Raw genomic sequence first — 17,571 nt, 5'->3', positions numbered from 1 at the left:
ACACCACCGCCACTCGCATGGAGAAGGGGGTGTAGAGTCTGACAGCATGGACCTCAAAAGAAGGGAAGACTAGTGAGGGTAGTTGAGGGATAACCTGAAAGGTACATTTTGGTGATAGGAGCAGACCAACGCCTCCACCTGCTCTATTGTCTGATCTTGGGGTATGAGAGAAGTGTAGTCCCCCGTATGAAAGAGCAGCAGCAGCTGCATGGTTGGTTCTATTACTTTATAATAAGTGTATGTCTCACTCTACACCATGTTCCAAATTATTATGCAAATTGGTTTTAAGTGTCATAGCATTTTTCTTTTGGTTTTACCATTGATGGTATTGTGTCTCAGGGTGCTTTGGATCACTGAAATCAATCTCGGATACCTGTGATAATTAGTTTGCCATGTGAGCCCAATAAAAGGAAAACTGGATGTTCCACACTATTGAGCAGGTCACAGTTTTCAAGCAACATGGGAAAGAAAAAGGATCTCTCTGCTGCTGAAAAGCATCAAATAGTGCAATGCCTTGGTCAAGGGATGAAAACATTAGATATTTCTCGAAAACTTAAGCGTGATCATCGTACTGTTGAAAGAGATTTGTGGCGGATTCTGAGCACAGATGTGTTTCGTGCAGATAAAGGCAGAATGAGGAAGGTTTCTGCCAGGCAAGGTCATTGGATTAACAGAGCAGCTGCTATAAAGCCATTACAAACCAGCAAACAGATCATTGAAGCTGCTGGTGCCTCTGGAGTCCCTCGAACCTCAAGGTGTAGGATCCTTCAAAGGCTTGCTGTGGTGCATAAACCTACTATTCGGCCACCCCTAAACAGTGCTCACAAGCAGAAACGGTTGCAGTGTGCCCAGACATACATGAAGACTAATTTTCATACAGTCTTGTTTAGTGATGAGTGTTGAGCAACCCTGGATGGTCCAGATGGATGGAGTAGTGGATGGTTGGTGGATGGCCACTATGTCCCAACAAGGCTGCGACGTCAGCAAGGAGGTGGAGGAGTCATGTTTCGGGCCGGAATCATGGGGAAACAGCTGGTAGGGCTCTTTAAGGTTCCTGAAGGTGTGAAAATGACCTCTGCAAAGTATATAGAATTTCTGACTGACAACTTTCTTACATGGTATAAAAAGCAGAAATGTGTCTTTAGGAGCAAAATCCTCTTCATGCATGACCACTCACCATCTCATGCTGCAAAGAATACCTCTGATCATTGGCTGCTATGGCATATAAGGAGATAAACTCATGGTGTAGCCACCATCTTCCCCTGACCTCAACCCTGTAGAGAACCTTTGCAGTATCATCAAGCAAAAGATCTATGAGGGTGGGAGGCCGGTCACATCAAAACAGCAGCTCTGGGAGCTAGTCTGACTTCATGCAGAGAAATCCAAGCAGAAACTCTCCAAAAACTCACAAGTTCAATGGATGCAAGAATTGTGAAGGTGACATCAAAGAAGGGTTCCCATGTTACCATGTAACTTGGCCTGTTAGTGAATGTGACCTCCTAATGCTGCAAATGCCACAAAGGAGCATTTTCACTTCTTTACAACATATCAAATGTTTAGAAATTCTCCTGTGCCTAATAATTTGGAACAGCACATTGTGAGTGTTTATTAATTTTGGAGATTATACTGTTATCATTGGGAGGTTTCTTCAATAAAATTCGATGTATACTCTACCGGGTGATGACTTTTATTAGACTGATTTGCACCGACCACTTAGGAAAATCAGAGAAAAATATCATTTGCATAATAATTTGGAACATGGTGTAGAGCTGGATTCACAGCTTCACTGTACAGTAATGCTCAAAAATATTATCCATTCTGATGCTTCTCTCTAGTAAGGTTTCATTTCTCCCAGTGCTGGACTCACAGCTATATAGCTCAGTACTGTAGATGGTTGGTTCCATGGTGTAATGGTTAGCACTCTGGACTTTGAATCCAGTGATCTGAGTTCAAATCTCAGTGCAATCTGGGCACACATTTCGCAAGAAACGACCTGGAAACCATCTGCAGAGACTTTGAAGACTTAGGCAAGAAAGTGAAAGAACTGGGAGCGCAGGTGGTCTTCTCTTCCATCCTCCCAGTGGATGGCCATGGAACAAGGAGGTGGAATAAGATTCTGCAGGTGAACAACTGGCTACGTCGATGGTGCCGTCAGCAACGATTTGGATTTCTGGATCACGGAGTGAACTACTTATACGATGGACTACTTGCTAGAGATGGGGTGCACCTTACGAAGACTGGAAAGCATGTATTTGGAAGTCGCCTTGCTACACTTGTAAGGAGAGCTTTAAACTAGAACAACATGGGAAGGGAAGCAAAAGACCAGAAAAAGCCATACACCTGACAAATGCTATTGAGAACTCTGCTATTAGAAGTGGAAAGGAAGAACAAAGACGAAAGAATCTAATTAATAAAAATATTGGAGAAAGAGAAACCAATCACAAACTAAAATGTTTCTATACTAATGCACAAAGCATGGGCAACAAACAAGGAGAATTGGAACTACTAACACAGGAAAAGAAATATGATGTCATTGGAATCACTGAAACTTGGTGGGACAATACACATGATTGGAATACAAGACTAGAAGGATACAACTTATTTGCAAGAAACAGACTTGATAAACGAGGAGGGGGTGTCGCATTGTATGCTAGAAACGCGTATATCTGCACAGAGATTGAAACTTCAGAGACTGGGAGTTCTGTGGAAACTGTTTGGGTAAGAATACAAGGACAGAATAATGGAAAGGACACCATTGTAGGCATTTGCTACAGGCCGCCTGTGCAAGCTGAAGATATGGATGAACTCTTTATGCATCAAATGGCCAAGTTCTCCAAAAAATATGACATAGTTGTCATGGGAGATTTCAACTATCCAGACATTTGTTGGGAATCTCTCTCAGGCAAAACTAACAGGTCAAGGAAATTCTTATCCTCTCTTGCTGACAACTTTATCTTCCAAAAGGTAAGGGAGAAAACAAGGGGAACTGCAACCTTGGATCTAATCCTTATAAACAGGGAGGAAATGGTTGAGGAGGTAATAGTGGCTGGGACCCTAGGAGGTAGCGACCATGCTATTTTAGAATTTTGGATAACTAGAGGCGGAAGACCTGTGAAGACTCAGACGTCAAGGTTAGATTTCAGAAAGGCAGATTTTAAGGGATTCAGAAAGAGAATTGGAGGGATCCAATGGCTGGATATCCTTAAAGACAAAAATGTCCAGGAAGGATGGGAAATCTTGAAAAATGAAATTCTCAAAGCACAGTTGTTAACAATTCCGAAAAGAGGGAAGAATAGGAAGCATTTAAGGAAACCAGGATGGATGAACACAGAACTTAAGCACATGCTAAAAAGGAAGAAAAAAATGTTTATAAAATGGAAAGAGGGAGGCATATCTAAAGAAGAATATAATGCTGTCTGCAGAACCTGCAGGGCACAAATCAGATTACTAAAGCTGAAAATGAATTGAGGCTTACAAGAGATGTCAAAAGCAATAATAAAGGATTTTGGGGATGTCAAAAGTAAAAGAAAAGTCAAAGATGCTATAGTATTTTTACAGGATGAAAATGATGAAATGGTAAGACAGGATGTTGAGAAGGCTGAACTTTTAAATTCCTATTTTGCATCTGTTTTCTCTCAGAAAGGAAATGTAACATCAACTGTTATTCATTGTCCTATTAAGGGAATAGAAGAATCCAGGATATCTATAAACAGAAAGATAGTGAGGAAACACTTAGCTAACCTAAATGAATTCAAGTCTCCAGGTCCAGATGAATTACACCCCAGAGTACTGAAGGAGATAGCAGAAGAAATTTTTGAACCCCTCTCCACAATCTTTGAAAATTCTTGGAGAACAGGAGAAGTACCAGAAGACTGGAGAAGAGCAAATGTTGTTCCTATCTTCAAAAAGGGGAAGAAGGTGGACCCAGGCAACTATAGGCCGGTGAGTCTGACTTCTATACCAGGAAAGATCTTTGAACAAATTATTAAACAACATGTATGTCAATACCTGGATAAGAATGAAGTGATTAAACAGAGTCAACATGGGTTTGTAACTAATAAGTCATGTCAGACTAACTTAATTTCCTTCTATGACGGTATCACTGATTGGGTGGATCAGGGAAATGCTGTAGATATAGTATATCTTGACTTCAGCAAAGCATTTGACAAAGTCTCTCATACAATCCTTATTGAAAAAATGACTAAGTATGGAATGGACAAGGCAACTGTTAGGTGGATTCATAACTGGCTTAGTGATCGGACCCAAAGAGTGGTCATAAATGGCTGCACATCCAGTTGGAAGAATGTCTCAAGTGGGGTACCACAGGGCTCTGTCCTGGGCCCTGTATTGTTCAACATCTTTATCAACGATTTAGATGAAGGAATTGAGGGTAAACTGATTAAATTTGCTGATGACACAAAGCTAGGAGGGATAGCTAATACTAGAGAAGAGAGAGAGAGGATTCAAAAAGATTTAAATAAACTGGAGAAGTGGGCAGCAACTAACAGAATGGTTTTTAACAGGGAGAAATGCAAAGTACTACATCTGGGCAATAAAAATGAAAAAAGCATATACAGATTGGGAGGAATAGGGCTAAGCAACAGCACATGTGAAAAAGACTTGGGTATACTAATAGATCACAGACTGAATATGAGTCAACAGTGTGATGCAGCAGCAAAAAAGGCAAATGCAATTCTAGGATGTATTAACAGAAGCATACAGTCTAGATCACGTGAAGTCATTATTTCCCTCTACTCCTCTTTGGTCAGACTTCATCTGGAATATTGTGTCCAGTTTTGGGCACCACATTTTAAAAAAGACATCAACAAACTGGAGCAAGTTCAGAAAAGAGCGACCAGAATGGTGACCGGTCTGCAAACCCTGTCTTATGAGGAAAGGTTGCAGGATTTGGGAATGTTTAGTTTGCAAAAGAGAAGACTGAGAGGAGACTTAATAGCTGTCTACAAATATCTAAAGGGCTGTCACATTGTAGAAGGATCAACTTTATTCTCATTTGCACAAGGAAAGACTAGAAGCAATGGGATGAAACTGAATGGGAGGAGACACAGATTAGATATTAGAAAAAACTTTTTGACAGTTAGAGTGATCAATGAGTGGAACAGGCTGCCACGAGAAGTGGTGAGTTCTCCTTCAATGGAAGTCTTCAAACAGAGGCTGGACAGACATCTGACTGGGATGATTTAGCGAATCCTGCTTTGAGCAGGGGGTTGGACCAGATGGCCCAGGAGGTCCCTTCCAACTCTACGATTCTATGATTCTATGCTGCATAATGTCCTCAGTGCTGTTGCTGCTTCTGAACAGGTCCTGTAAAGAGACTGGAGAGCAGAAATCCTTCGCTTCTCTGAGTGTTCAGTCTATATGATTTCGCCTAAACGATTTATCGGCAGCACAAGCCTCTCTCCTCTGCTAATAGTTTGTTACAATGTATCAGTGCAGGTAAATATATCAGACTGTAGCCCAAGCTGAAAAGCTCCTGAAGTGTTGTCTACACTTGCTGTATTAGTAACAAACCCTCAGCTGTGAGAAATATCATTTCAATCCAGGTTTTTAATCCTCTCAATATAAGCAAAATGATTTCCATTCACTGACAGCAAGCAGAAATGGTAAAATAGTCAGAAACTGCATACAAACTATGTTTTCCCGCTGCCGAGCTTCGCTTTCCCTTTGTCCCATGGCGGGCGGGCGCATTTTTATACATTTTTATAAACCGTGCTGCTTGTCTTAGAACCAGCAACTTACACGCTAGAGTTTGTTAGCTCCCCACTGACAGCAAGCAGAGATACTGGAAAGTACGGGGGATGGAACAGGGATCACTTTGCAATTATTACATTATATTGAAAAAGCACCATAACGTGATCAATTGTAAGGAACGCCGGCGCTGAAAGAGAATGAGAGGGGGGCGTCATGTGACCCCTCAGGGAAATGGGAAAAACACATGATCATTTGTCAAGTGTCCGTAAGAAGTAATGAGCGGATGGTCCCGAATGTGAGATCCGCACCCCCAACATGTAATCAGGGGGATTATTTTACATACCACTAACTACTTTGTGCGCGGCATAATTACAGCCTTACTGCTCATATGTCAACTTCAATCTCCAGAGCGTCTCCCAGATTTCAGCAGCCTTTACTTTTCAGGAGGGAACATGCCACTTAGGCCGACGTCCAGTCTCACCTTCCCGTAACACCCAATTTTGTTCTAAATTTACTTTCAGCTTCATTTCCTCTACAATAAACAGCAAAACTGGAGTGTTATAGCCAAGAAGGGATCAGGACCCTCATCCTCAACCTGCCCAGGTTATACCAGCTCCGCATGCATAGTTACATGCCAGGAAATGCCCAGGTTATACCAACTGTACATATATCATTATATACAGGAGATGCCCAGGTTATACCGGCTGTACATATATAATTATATACAGGAAATGCCCAGGTTATACCGACTGTACATATATCATTATATACAGGAGATGCCCAGGTTATACCGGCTGTACATATATAATTATATACAGGAGATGCCCAGGTTATACCAGCTGTACATATATAATTATATGCAGGAGATGCCCAGCTTATACCGGCTGTACATATATAATTATATACAGGAGATGCCCAGGTTATACCGGCTGTACATATATAATTATATACAGGAGATGCCCAGGTTATACCGGCTGTACATATATAATTATATACAGGAGATGCCCAGGTTATACCGGCTGTACATATATAATTATATACAGGAGATGCCCAGGTTATACCGGCTGTACATATATAATTATATAAAGGAGATGCCCGGGTTATACCAGCTGTACATATATAATTATATACAGGAGGTGCCCGGGTTATACCGGCTGTACATATATAATTATATACAGGAGATGCCCAGGTTATACCGGCTGTACATATATAATTATATACAGGAGATGCCAAGTTATACCGGCTGTACATATATAATTATACACAGGAGATGCTCAGGTTATACCAGCTGTACATATATAATAATACACATGAGATGCCCAGGTTATACCAGCTGTAAATATATAATTATATACAGGCGATACCCAGGTTATACCAGCTGTACATATATAATTATATACAGGAGATGTCCAGGTTATACCGGCTGTACATATATAATTATATACAGGAGATGCCCAGGTTATACCGGCTGTACATATATAATTATATACAGGAGATGCCCAGGTTATACCAGCTGCACATATATAATTATATACAGGAGATGCCCAGGTTATACCAGCTGCACATATATAATTATATACAGGAGATGCCAGGTTATACCGGCTGTACATATATAATTATATACAGGAGATGCCCAGGTTATATCTGCTGTACATATATAATTATATACAGGAGATGCCCAGGTTATACCAGCTGCACATATATAATTATATACAGGAGATGCCAGGTTATACCGGCTGTACATATATAATTATATACAGGACATGCCCAGGTTATATCTGCTGTACATATATAATTATATACAGGAGATGCCCAGGTTATATCTGCTGTACATATATAATTATATACAGGAGATGTCCAGGTTATACCGGCTGTACATATATAATTATATACAGGAGATGCCAGGTTATACCGGCTGTACATATATAATTATATACAGGACATGCCCAGGTTATATCTGCTGTACATATATAATTATATACAGGAGATGCCCAGGTTATATCTGCTGTACATATATAATTATATACAGGAGATGCCAGGTTATACCGGCTGTACATATATAATTATATACAGGACATGCCCAGGTTATATCTGCTGTACATATATAATTATATACAGGAGATGCACAGGTTATACCAGCTGTACATATATAATTATATACAGGAGATGCCCAGGTTATACCGGCTGTACATATATAATTATATACAGGAGATGCCCAGGTTATACCGGCTGTACATATATAATTATATACAGGAGATGCCTAGGTTATACCGGCTGTACATATATAATTATATACAGGAGACGCTCGGGTTATTGCCTCCATTATCAGTATCTGGTGACCGCCTGTCACCTTCATCATCATTATTTGGTGTATGTCCGTCTCCTCTATCATCAGCATCTCATGACCGCCCATCGCCTCCACCTTCAGTATCTGGTGACTGCCCGTCGCCTCCACCTTCAGTATCTCGTGACCGCCCGTTGCCTGGATCATCATTATCTGGTGACCGCCCGTCGCCTCCATCGCTTCCTGACGTCAACTGTCACAGTCCGATGCTTTGTAGGACTGCAGTCGGGTGTGTAATGACCGTTCTTTTTATATATAAGGTAACATACTGTCATTGACTGAAACAAACACCGATGTGTAAGAGGTTGAATACTGGGTGAGGAAAAGCCAAACTCTGCTACAAAGGTGAGGTTGTGGAAGACAGATCATGTCACAGATCACTGACCATGGTGAGGCTGAGTGTGGCAGCAAGACCCCAGGTAGTTGTCCTGCATCAGCGAGGAGTCTCCCAGGAAAAGATGTCACCAGACTCACCACAGACCAAAACCTCACAATGTGCTGCTCAAGATCATATCGAAAAGCTCCAAGAAATGGCCGGTGTCGAGGAGCGGAGTCACAGTCACCGAGGTCGGACAAGGTTTTGATTTAGATTTCGCTTTTGCTCATTCACATTGTATTTTGCTAGTGATGATCTTGTCCTGTTTGGTGTCAGATCAGGTCTCCGGTGACTCTCAGGCTGTGTGCCCACCTAGCGTTTAAGCGTTTCTGCGGCGTTTCTAAACGTGCGATTCTGCCGCGGAAACGCTTAAAAAAAAAAGCATTCCATGCATTCTTAATAGAAAACGCACATGCTGTGCAAATGGTGCGTTTTTTACCGCTGCGGAATCGCTTAGCGGTAAAAACGCAGCATGTTCATTAATTTTGCGGAATCACCCACGATTCCGCATACCATCAATTATATGGGCAAAAACACATGGGAAAACGCTTAAAAAAGCACGTCAAAAACCACATGCGTTTTCCCGGGAGCAGGGTGTGCATGAGAATCGCTACATGGGCACATAGCCTCAATTTGAGAGATGGATTAGGGAAACCTCCTGTTTGTCGACCCTCCGGAAGGACCAGAGCAGGACACTTAGTGACATCTCTGTGGTTACTTTCCCCATGTAACCTCAGTCCTGGCCCAGGTCCCATCATTTGCCTGATCGTCCACACAATCTGGTCAATTATCACTGGAGTTTCTATTCATTCAGGAAAACCGAATCACTCAACACATTACATTCAGGATACTGCAGCGAAGGAAGGATTGATCCTCCGCTATAAATCACAATAACTTCTCCCCAGGTAATAACTGAACTGTTTCCCTATTTACCGTGTCCTGAACCAAAGTCACCCGAGCTCAATGCTGAAACATGAGCATCTGTATGTGCTGCGGCGCGCCAAATACATCCAAAGGGTTATATACAGTCAGTGAAGAAGAGCATTAAAGCATATAAAACTGCCCTTACATACAGGAAAATAATACTGCCCCTATGTACAAGAATACAACTACTATAATACTGCCCCCATGTACAAGAAAATAACTACTATAATACTGCCCCTATGTACAAGAATATAACTACTATAATACTGCCCCCTATGTACAAGAATATAACTACTATAATACTGCTTCTATGTACAAGAATATAACTACTATAATACTGCTCCTATGTACAAGAATATAACTACTATAATACTGCCCCCTATGTATAAGAATATAACTACTATAAAACTGCCCCCTATGTACAAGAATATAACTACTATAATACTGCTCCTATGTACAAGAATATAACTACTATAATACTGCTCCCTATGTACAAGAATATAACTACTATAATACTGCCCCTATGTACAAGAATATAACTACTATAATACTGCTCCTATGTACAAGAATATAACTACTATAATACTGCTCCTATATACAAGAATATAACTACTATAATACTGCCCCTATGTACAAGAATATAACTACTATAATACTGCTCCTATATACAAGAATATAACTACTATAATACTGCTCCCTATGTACAAGAATATAACTACTATAATACTGCCCCTATGTACAAGAATATAACTACTATAATACTGCCCCCTATGTACAAGAATATAACTACTATAATACTACCCCTAAGTACAAGAATATAACTACTATAATACTGCCCCCTATGTACAAGAATATAACTACTATAATACTGCCTCTATGTACAAGAATATAACTACTATAATACTGCCTCTATGTACAAGAATATAACTACTATAATACTGCCCCCTATGTACAAGAATATATCTACTATAATACTGCCTCCTATGTACAAGAATATAACTACAATAATACTGCCTCCTATATACAAGAATATAACTACTATAATACTGCTCCTATGTACAAGAATATAACTACTATAATACTACTTCCTATGTACAAGAATATAACTACAATAATACTGCCTCCTATATACAAGAATATAACTACTATAATACTGCCCCTATGTACAAGAATATAACTACTATAATACTGCTCCTATGTACAAGAATATAACTACTATAATACTGCCCCTATGTACAAGAATATAACTACTATAATACTGCCCCTATGTACAAGAATATAACTACTATAATACTGCTCCTATGTACAAGAATATAACTACTATAATACTGCCCCCTATATACAAGAATATAACTACTATAATACTGCTCCTATGTACAAGAATATAACTACTATAATACTGCCCCTATGTACAAGAATATAACTACTATAATACGGCCTCCTATGTACAAGAATATAACTACTATAATACTGCCCCTATGTACAAGAATATAACTACTATAATACTGCCCCCTATGTACAAGAATATAACTACTATAATACTGCCCCTATGTACAAGAATATAACTACTATAATACGGCCTCCTATGTACAAGAATATAACTACTATAATACTGCCCCTAGGTACAAGAATATAACTACTATAATACTGCCCCCATGTACAAGAATATAACTACTATAATACTGCCCCTATGTACAAGAATATAACTACTATAATACTGCCCCTATGTACAAGAATATAACTACTATAATATTGCCCCTATATACAAGAATATAACTACTATAATAGTGCTCCTATGTACAAGAATATAACTACTATAATACTGCTCCTATGTACAAGAATATAACTACTATAATACTGCCCCCTATGTACAAGAATATAACTACTATAATACTGCCCCTATGTACAAGAATATAACTACTATAATACTGCTCCTATGTACAAGAATATAACTATTATAATACTGCTCCTGTGTACAGGAATATAACTACTATAATACTGTTCCTGTGTACAGGAATATAACTACTATAATACTGCCCCTATGTACAAGAATATAACTACTATAATACTGCCCCCTATGTACAAGAATATAACTACTATAATACTGCCCCCTATGTACAAGAATATAACTACTATAATACTGCCCTCTATGTACAAGAATATAACTACTATAATACTGCCCCTATGTACAAGAATATAACTACTATAATACTGCCCCTATGTACAAGAATATAACTACTATAATACTGCCCCTATGTACAAGAATATAACTACTATAATACTGCCCCTATGTACAAGAATATAACTACTATAATACTGCCCCCTATGTACAAGAATATAACTACTATAATACTGCCCCCTATGTACAAGAATATAACTACTATAATACTGCCCTCTATGTACAAGAATATAACTACTATAATACTGCCCCTATGTACAAGAATATAACTACTATAATACTGCCCCTATGTACAAGAATATAACTACTATAATACTGCTCCTATGTACAAGAATATAACTACTATAATACTGCCCCTATGTACAAGAATATAACTACTATAATACTGCCCCTATGTACAAGAATATAACTACTATAATACTGCCCCTATGTACAAGAATATAACTACTATAATACTGCCCCTATGTACAAGAATATAACTACTATAATACTGCTCCTATGTACAAGAATATAACTACTATAATACTGCTCCTATGTACAAGAATATAACTACTATAATACTGCTCCCTATATACAAGAATATAACTACTATAATACTGCCCCTATGTACAAGAATATAACTACTATAATACTGCCCCTATGTACAAGTATATGACTAGTAGAATTGCCCGGGGCCGTCCTTGGTGTTGCCATTGTAGAAGTAAGGCTATGTGCCCATGTAGCGTTTTTTTAAACGCTCAGGAAATGGGTTCTCCTTCCCAGAAAACGCGTGTTTTTTCCGCGCGTTTTTGATGTGTTTTTTCCATGCGACTTTTGGACTATCGGAAATTGCCAAAAACGTGTACCTAAGCGGAAATTAATAAACATGCTGCGTTTTTTAGCTCTAAGCGTTTCCTTAGCGGTAAAAGAAAACAAAAAAAAACAAAACGCATCCATTGGCACAATAAGGCCAAAATGCTTTTAAATGAGTGGAATGCTTCTTTTAAGTGTTTTTGATGCTGTTTGACCCTGAAAAACGCATCAAAAATGCTTTAAAAAACGCTACGTGGGCACACAGCCTAAGGCTATTTCCTATAGCCCAAAAGACGCGCGTTTTCTGGGAAGGAGACCCGTTTCCTGAGCGTTCAAAAACGGTGTTTGCCATGCGTTTCCTCCCGTATGCCGCCATACGTTGCTGCCCCTCTGCTGCCTGTTCGGTGGGTTTTCCTTGCGGTTTTTGGCTGGTTTGCGCCTCGCTCCGTCCTGCTCACTTTGCACATGGGGCGGAGGGCAGGGATTAGATATTGGCATTGCGCTGATCCCAGATACTGAAGCCTCACAGTCTCCGCTCCACATGACCGGGGTGAAGTTCCAAGAAATCGCTCGCTGTGTCTCTTTCCATATTCAACAGACTCCAGACACGCGTTGTCAGGGATCGGGGGTAAAACGTGATAATTCGGCCTCCAGATCCCTGGCACGCCGAGGCCTGCGGAGGTCATGACCGTGAGCTGGGGAGAGATGGAGGCGAGAAGGCTCTGCATTCACAGATATTCCCGGGAACGCTGCTCGGCTTCTCTCATCACCCGCCATTCATTGCACGTATGGATGTATATACACACCGCATGGGGGCCGGGCGGCGCTGTCAGCGCTCTCGAAATGAGGACCCGATGCGGAGATATCAAATCGTAATAAAACGCCTCCATTGTTACCGATGAGTCCTGGATGGAAAAATGCATAGACCCTAAACGGCAGTCCGAGGCCCAATCACAACCTAAGGATCCATCCTCTTCGCCCGTCAGACACGGATCCGCCACATCATACACAGATACTACACCGCAGCCTCAGATTCTCTGCTGATGTCGTCTTCAACTTGCCTAACTGTTCACAATAACAGTCATTCTGACCAGGGGTGCACAGACTTTTACATGTCTCTGTATGCTGCTCTTAGCTGGGAATATAACGTGCACGCTATTGGGCACAATATGGCAGTATTACACGGGCATTATATGGCACTGGTTTTATACGAGTACTGTATTATGGCGCACACAATGGCAGGCGCTAGGCACAACATGGCAGTGTTACATCATTGCACTATATGGCACTATTATATCCTGTCCGGGGTCCGCCCCATCCATGGCACACAAGCCCCATTCTGTGCACAGACCTGACTTTATCCCCCCATTAGATGATCGCTCTGCCTCCTCGCGCCCTCTGTACGTCCGGCAACCCCGCGGTTCCAGCCAAATGCTGAAAGAGAAGCGGTTTTATTCCGGGCTCCCAGCGGTGAAGGTTTGGGCTCCTGCCAGACAATATCTTAATGGTCGTTTTGTTCCTCCTGAGCTGAATCAGAAGCAGATTGTGTTAATCCTTGTGAAATCTCTATCTGACCGTAGGTTGTACGTGGCCGCTGCCTCTGTGCTGCTCTCAGGATGGCGCTGCTGACTGCGGAGCTGCGGGCGACTGATCAGCGACTCGAAACGTTAGAATTGTGGCCAAAGAAGACACCACCATTAGAGAAGGGTCTAAGTAGAGATATGGGGCGAGTGGTGGGCAGCAGGTCACAGGAGTCAGGGCGTCAGCTGGAAACAGGAGTCAGGGGCGCAGTCAGGAGTCAGTGGCGCAGCCAGGAGTCAGCGGGACACAGGAGTTGGGGAGGACAGCGGGACACAGGAGTCAGGGGGAAGCAAGTCACAGCAGTCAGGGGCGCAGCCAGGAGTCAGAGGGCAGCAAGTCACAGGAGTCAAGGCGTCAGCTGGAAACAGGAGTCAGGGGCGCAGTCAGGAGTCAGAGGGCAGCAAGTCACAGGAGTCAGGGCGTCAGCTGGAAACAGGAGTCAGGGGCGCAGCCAGGAGTCAGCGGGACACAGGAGTCGGGGAGGACAGCGGGACACAGGAGTCGGGGAGGACAGCGGGACACAGGAGTCGGGGAGGGGGCAGCGGGTCACAGGAGCTAGGGGGGGCTGCAGGTCACAGTAGTTAGGGGGACAGACCCCAAACATTCCCCAAGAAGATACTACAAATCGGCAATGTGGTGCCAAAAATCCTAATGTGCTGCCATCCAGTGTCCTGCGAAGACAGCCTCACCACTGTGGACAACTGGTGCCAAGTACTGAGACTGGTGTGACGAAGCAGCGATGGCCTAGGAGGGATTGGAAGAGCCGTTGTCTCTTATATTCGGAACTGTTGAAAAATCAGAATGTAAGATCTGTGTCCACTACGGTTTACACCAAAATTTGCACTATTTTCTCAATAAATCAGCTTAAAATTTGCAAACCACGCCCACCCACTGAAGCCCACGCCCACTTGTATTTGGCCGTTCAATGACTTTTCTGCTTGTTAGGTGATTAATAAATGCTGGACCTTGTGTCACTCCGTTTTACAGAATTCTGCTCGATATCAGTAAATTGAAACATTCTTGTTGCATTCAGAAGCTGAAAGCCGGAGCAGACCTAACTCTCACAGCTGAGGGTTTGTTACAGTCGTTTCCAGCCTAGACAGTCCTCTGTGAGACAAACAGTTTGGACAAACTGTCAGGAAAGGAGAGAGGGTACCAGCCTCTGTGATTGGCTCATGGAGGATTATTTAGACTTACAACTGTAACAAACCCTCAGCTGTGAGGAGTAATAGATTTCATATAAAGACTCAGGTCTATCAAGTTCCATCTTTCTCCATCGATTATTTGATGATGTTGCCATACACTGTCTCCAATCAAAGAGAAGGATAACATCTCAGGCCGTATTAGAGAGTTGCAGAACGTGTCATGATACAATGACGGCGCGTCATTTACCCAAGTCTGGACTGTCCCTTTACTGTCGACTCAGGAGAATGTATAGAGCAGGATCCTGCGTCCGGGGGTCGTACAGCATGCGAGTGGGGTCAGATTATTCTTCTCTTGGTTTCCTGATTTTTTTGTTGTTGGTGCTGAGTGACATTGATGGTTTAGGAAGAGCAGGTATAGAGAGCGAGGGTCTGATAGGACCTGTCAGTGAGCCATGCACTAAAGGAAGGAGGTGCAGTCAGGGGAGAGGGGATTCCTCTGGACCTGGCCCTATACACACATCCTTTACAGTGAACGTCGGCCTATACTATTTTTATCCTTAGTTGCCTTAAACAGCTAAATGGCCAGAATCTGGTACAGAGCTCCAAATCTCCTGCACAGACATGAAAAGATTGTGTCTGTCTGCAGCCACCACTAGGGGGAGGTCACCAGTGTGGCACAAATGTGTTGGCTCCCCCTAGTGGGGAAGTTTATCACTGGGATTCAGACCACAGATGAAGCCATTATCAGAGACGATTGAGTCTTTTGAAATTTGAAGTCAACAGATCCGAAAAACATTTATGGAAAAATGGATTAACAGAAAATCAATTCACTCACAAATCACCATAATACAAAGTCTCCAGGTGTCCTGGCAAGAAGTCTGTAACACTCTGAGGTCTCCTAGGACTGCATCCAGTCCCTTGCAAGCTGTGAACAACGCCCTATGCGGGCCCTTATTGCGCAATTGCACACTGGGCAGTCACTCTCTCCAGGAATGGGTAGGTGGAGCGTGGCTGTTGATCTGGTATTTTGCACTTGTGTTGCTAACATCTTGCTTTATGGGCTGGTTGCATCCTGTAGAGCATTTGTTCCAAGATCTGGGCAGGTAAGTGTTGCTGCCTTTTTGTGCTGTTTAAAATTAATTTTTGGAGACTTTGAGTCTTTAGTAGCTTTGCTAATTAGTTTAACGCAAGTGTGGGCTCACCAAAGGAGCAGATGGTAACGGGTGGTAACCAACAGCCCATTTATTAACACTGACAGACCCTTCATGCAAAAAAAAAAAAAAAATAGTAACCAAATTCTCACTTTTAGTCATTTGTGATTAGGCAGTGTGTTCTGTGCAGAATCCTGTCTCAAACTGATGGTGTCGCTGTCAGAGGTAACCTCATCCCTCTGAGCCTGAGACCAGTGATGGGCAGCATATTCCATTACACCCTTTCCTGCACATCAGTAATACTCATGCTGGAAGCCATGAAGGTGAACTGTAACCTGCGTTGGGTAGTACTTCTGCTGGTGCCAGTGGTGGCGGTACTACTGCTAGCAGCGGCTCCCACATTCTTAGCGGTGCTAAGGTTTCCCTTTTGTTTTACACTTCCCCATTCATTGCCACTTTTTCTTTCCTAGACACTTTGTACAACACTATAATTAGCTTTTACCCATCTTTTTCAACCCCAATAATTCAGGTGTTACCATGAAGGACGTAACAAGAAATGCGAGGTAGAATGGTGCATGCACAGAAAGCAAAATGTGGCAGCAGGCTGCATATAGGTATGTCTTGTATGGGACTAGCAAAACAGGTGTGCAAAAGGTAACATGCACGGTTCAATTACTACTTACTAATGAAGAAAGGAACGATGCTTACTTCAGAGGCAGCTCCACCGTATCTCTGACCAATCACACTGCTGCTGGCTCCTCTCCTGTCTCTCTCATTTCTCATCTATTGAATCTCTATATTATTTGCAGATGACATTCTCTCATTTCCTTCATATATTATATTGGTGAGGCCCTATCACTATCCTAAATCACCCAAAAAGTGGCTGCTGCATTCCCTGCCTCTGCTGTTACACAGGCTCCGATAGTCTCTCCTGATTGGCTGTGCTATACCATGTGATGTGACATTATGGGAACACCTGTCTGTTGTGACTGAGGTCATCTCAGTCTTGTGTGATTGATTCAATCTTCTGCAATGGGTAAATATGCAGAGTGTATTTTTATTTTTATAATTTGAGCAAATCAATGGGCAGCACGGTGGATCAGTGGTTAACACTGCAGCCTTGCAGCGCTGGGGTCCTGGGTGCAAGGAGGTTGTATGTTCTCCCTGTGTTTGTGTGGGTTTCCTCCGGGCACTCCAGTTTCCTCCCACATTCCAAAGACATACTGATAGGGAATTTAGATTGTGAGCCCCATCGGGGACAGTGATGAAAATGTGTGCAAACTGTAAAGTGCTGCGGAATATGTTAGCGCTATATAAAAATAAAGATTATTATTATTAAATCAAAATGCAAATTGCTCACATTTACT

The 17,571-nt window shown here is 42.0% G+C and overlaps 1 protein-coding gene and 1 non-coding gene across 4 annotated transcripts in view; one reads left to right on the top strand and one right to left on the bottom strand.

The window, feature by feature from the left end:
- MTHFSD (methenyltetrahydrofolate synthetase domain containing) overlaps positions 1-17,128 on the bottom strand; it is a 176,889-nt gene extending 159,761 nt beyond the window's left edge. For 2 of the 3 annotated variants that reach the window (XM_073554881.1, XM_073554880.1), the window contains exon 1: positions 16,888-17,128. In XM_073554881.1, the coding sequence (XP_073410982.1) occupies positions 16,888-16,987 (100 nt within the window). In that variant the 5' untranslated portion in view covers positions 16,988-17,128. Of the gene's footprint in view, positions 1-15,888; positions 16,061-16,887 lie in introns of those variants that run through there. The other variant, XM_073554882.1, reaches the window with a different exon arrangement.
- Positions 1,897-1,968, top strand: TRNAQ-UUG (transfer RNA glutamine (anticodon UUG)). The gene has a single exon. It is a non-coding gene; the product is annotated as a tRNA-Gln (tRNA).
- Positions 17,129-17,571: the final 443 nt, after the last annotated feature.

The sequence above is a fragment of the Dendrobates tinctorius genome, unplaced genomic scaffold (genome assembly GCF_039654945.1).
Source record: "Dendrobates tinctorius isolate UK_male_01 unplaced genomic scaffold, ASM3965494v1 ptg000214l, whole genome shotgun sequence".
Taxonomy (NCBI): Eukaryota; Metazoa; Chordata; class Amphibia; order Anura; family Dendrobatidae; genus Dendrobates; species Dendrobates tinctorius.
The sequence above is the reverse complement of the archived record's forward strand: the minus strand, read 5'-3'. Positions and strand labels throughout refer to the sequence as shown.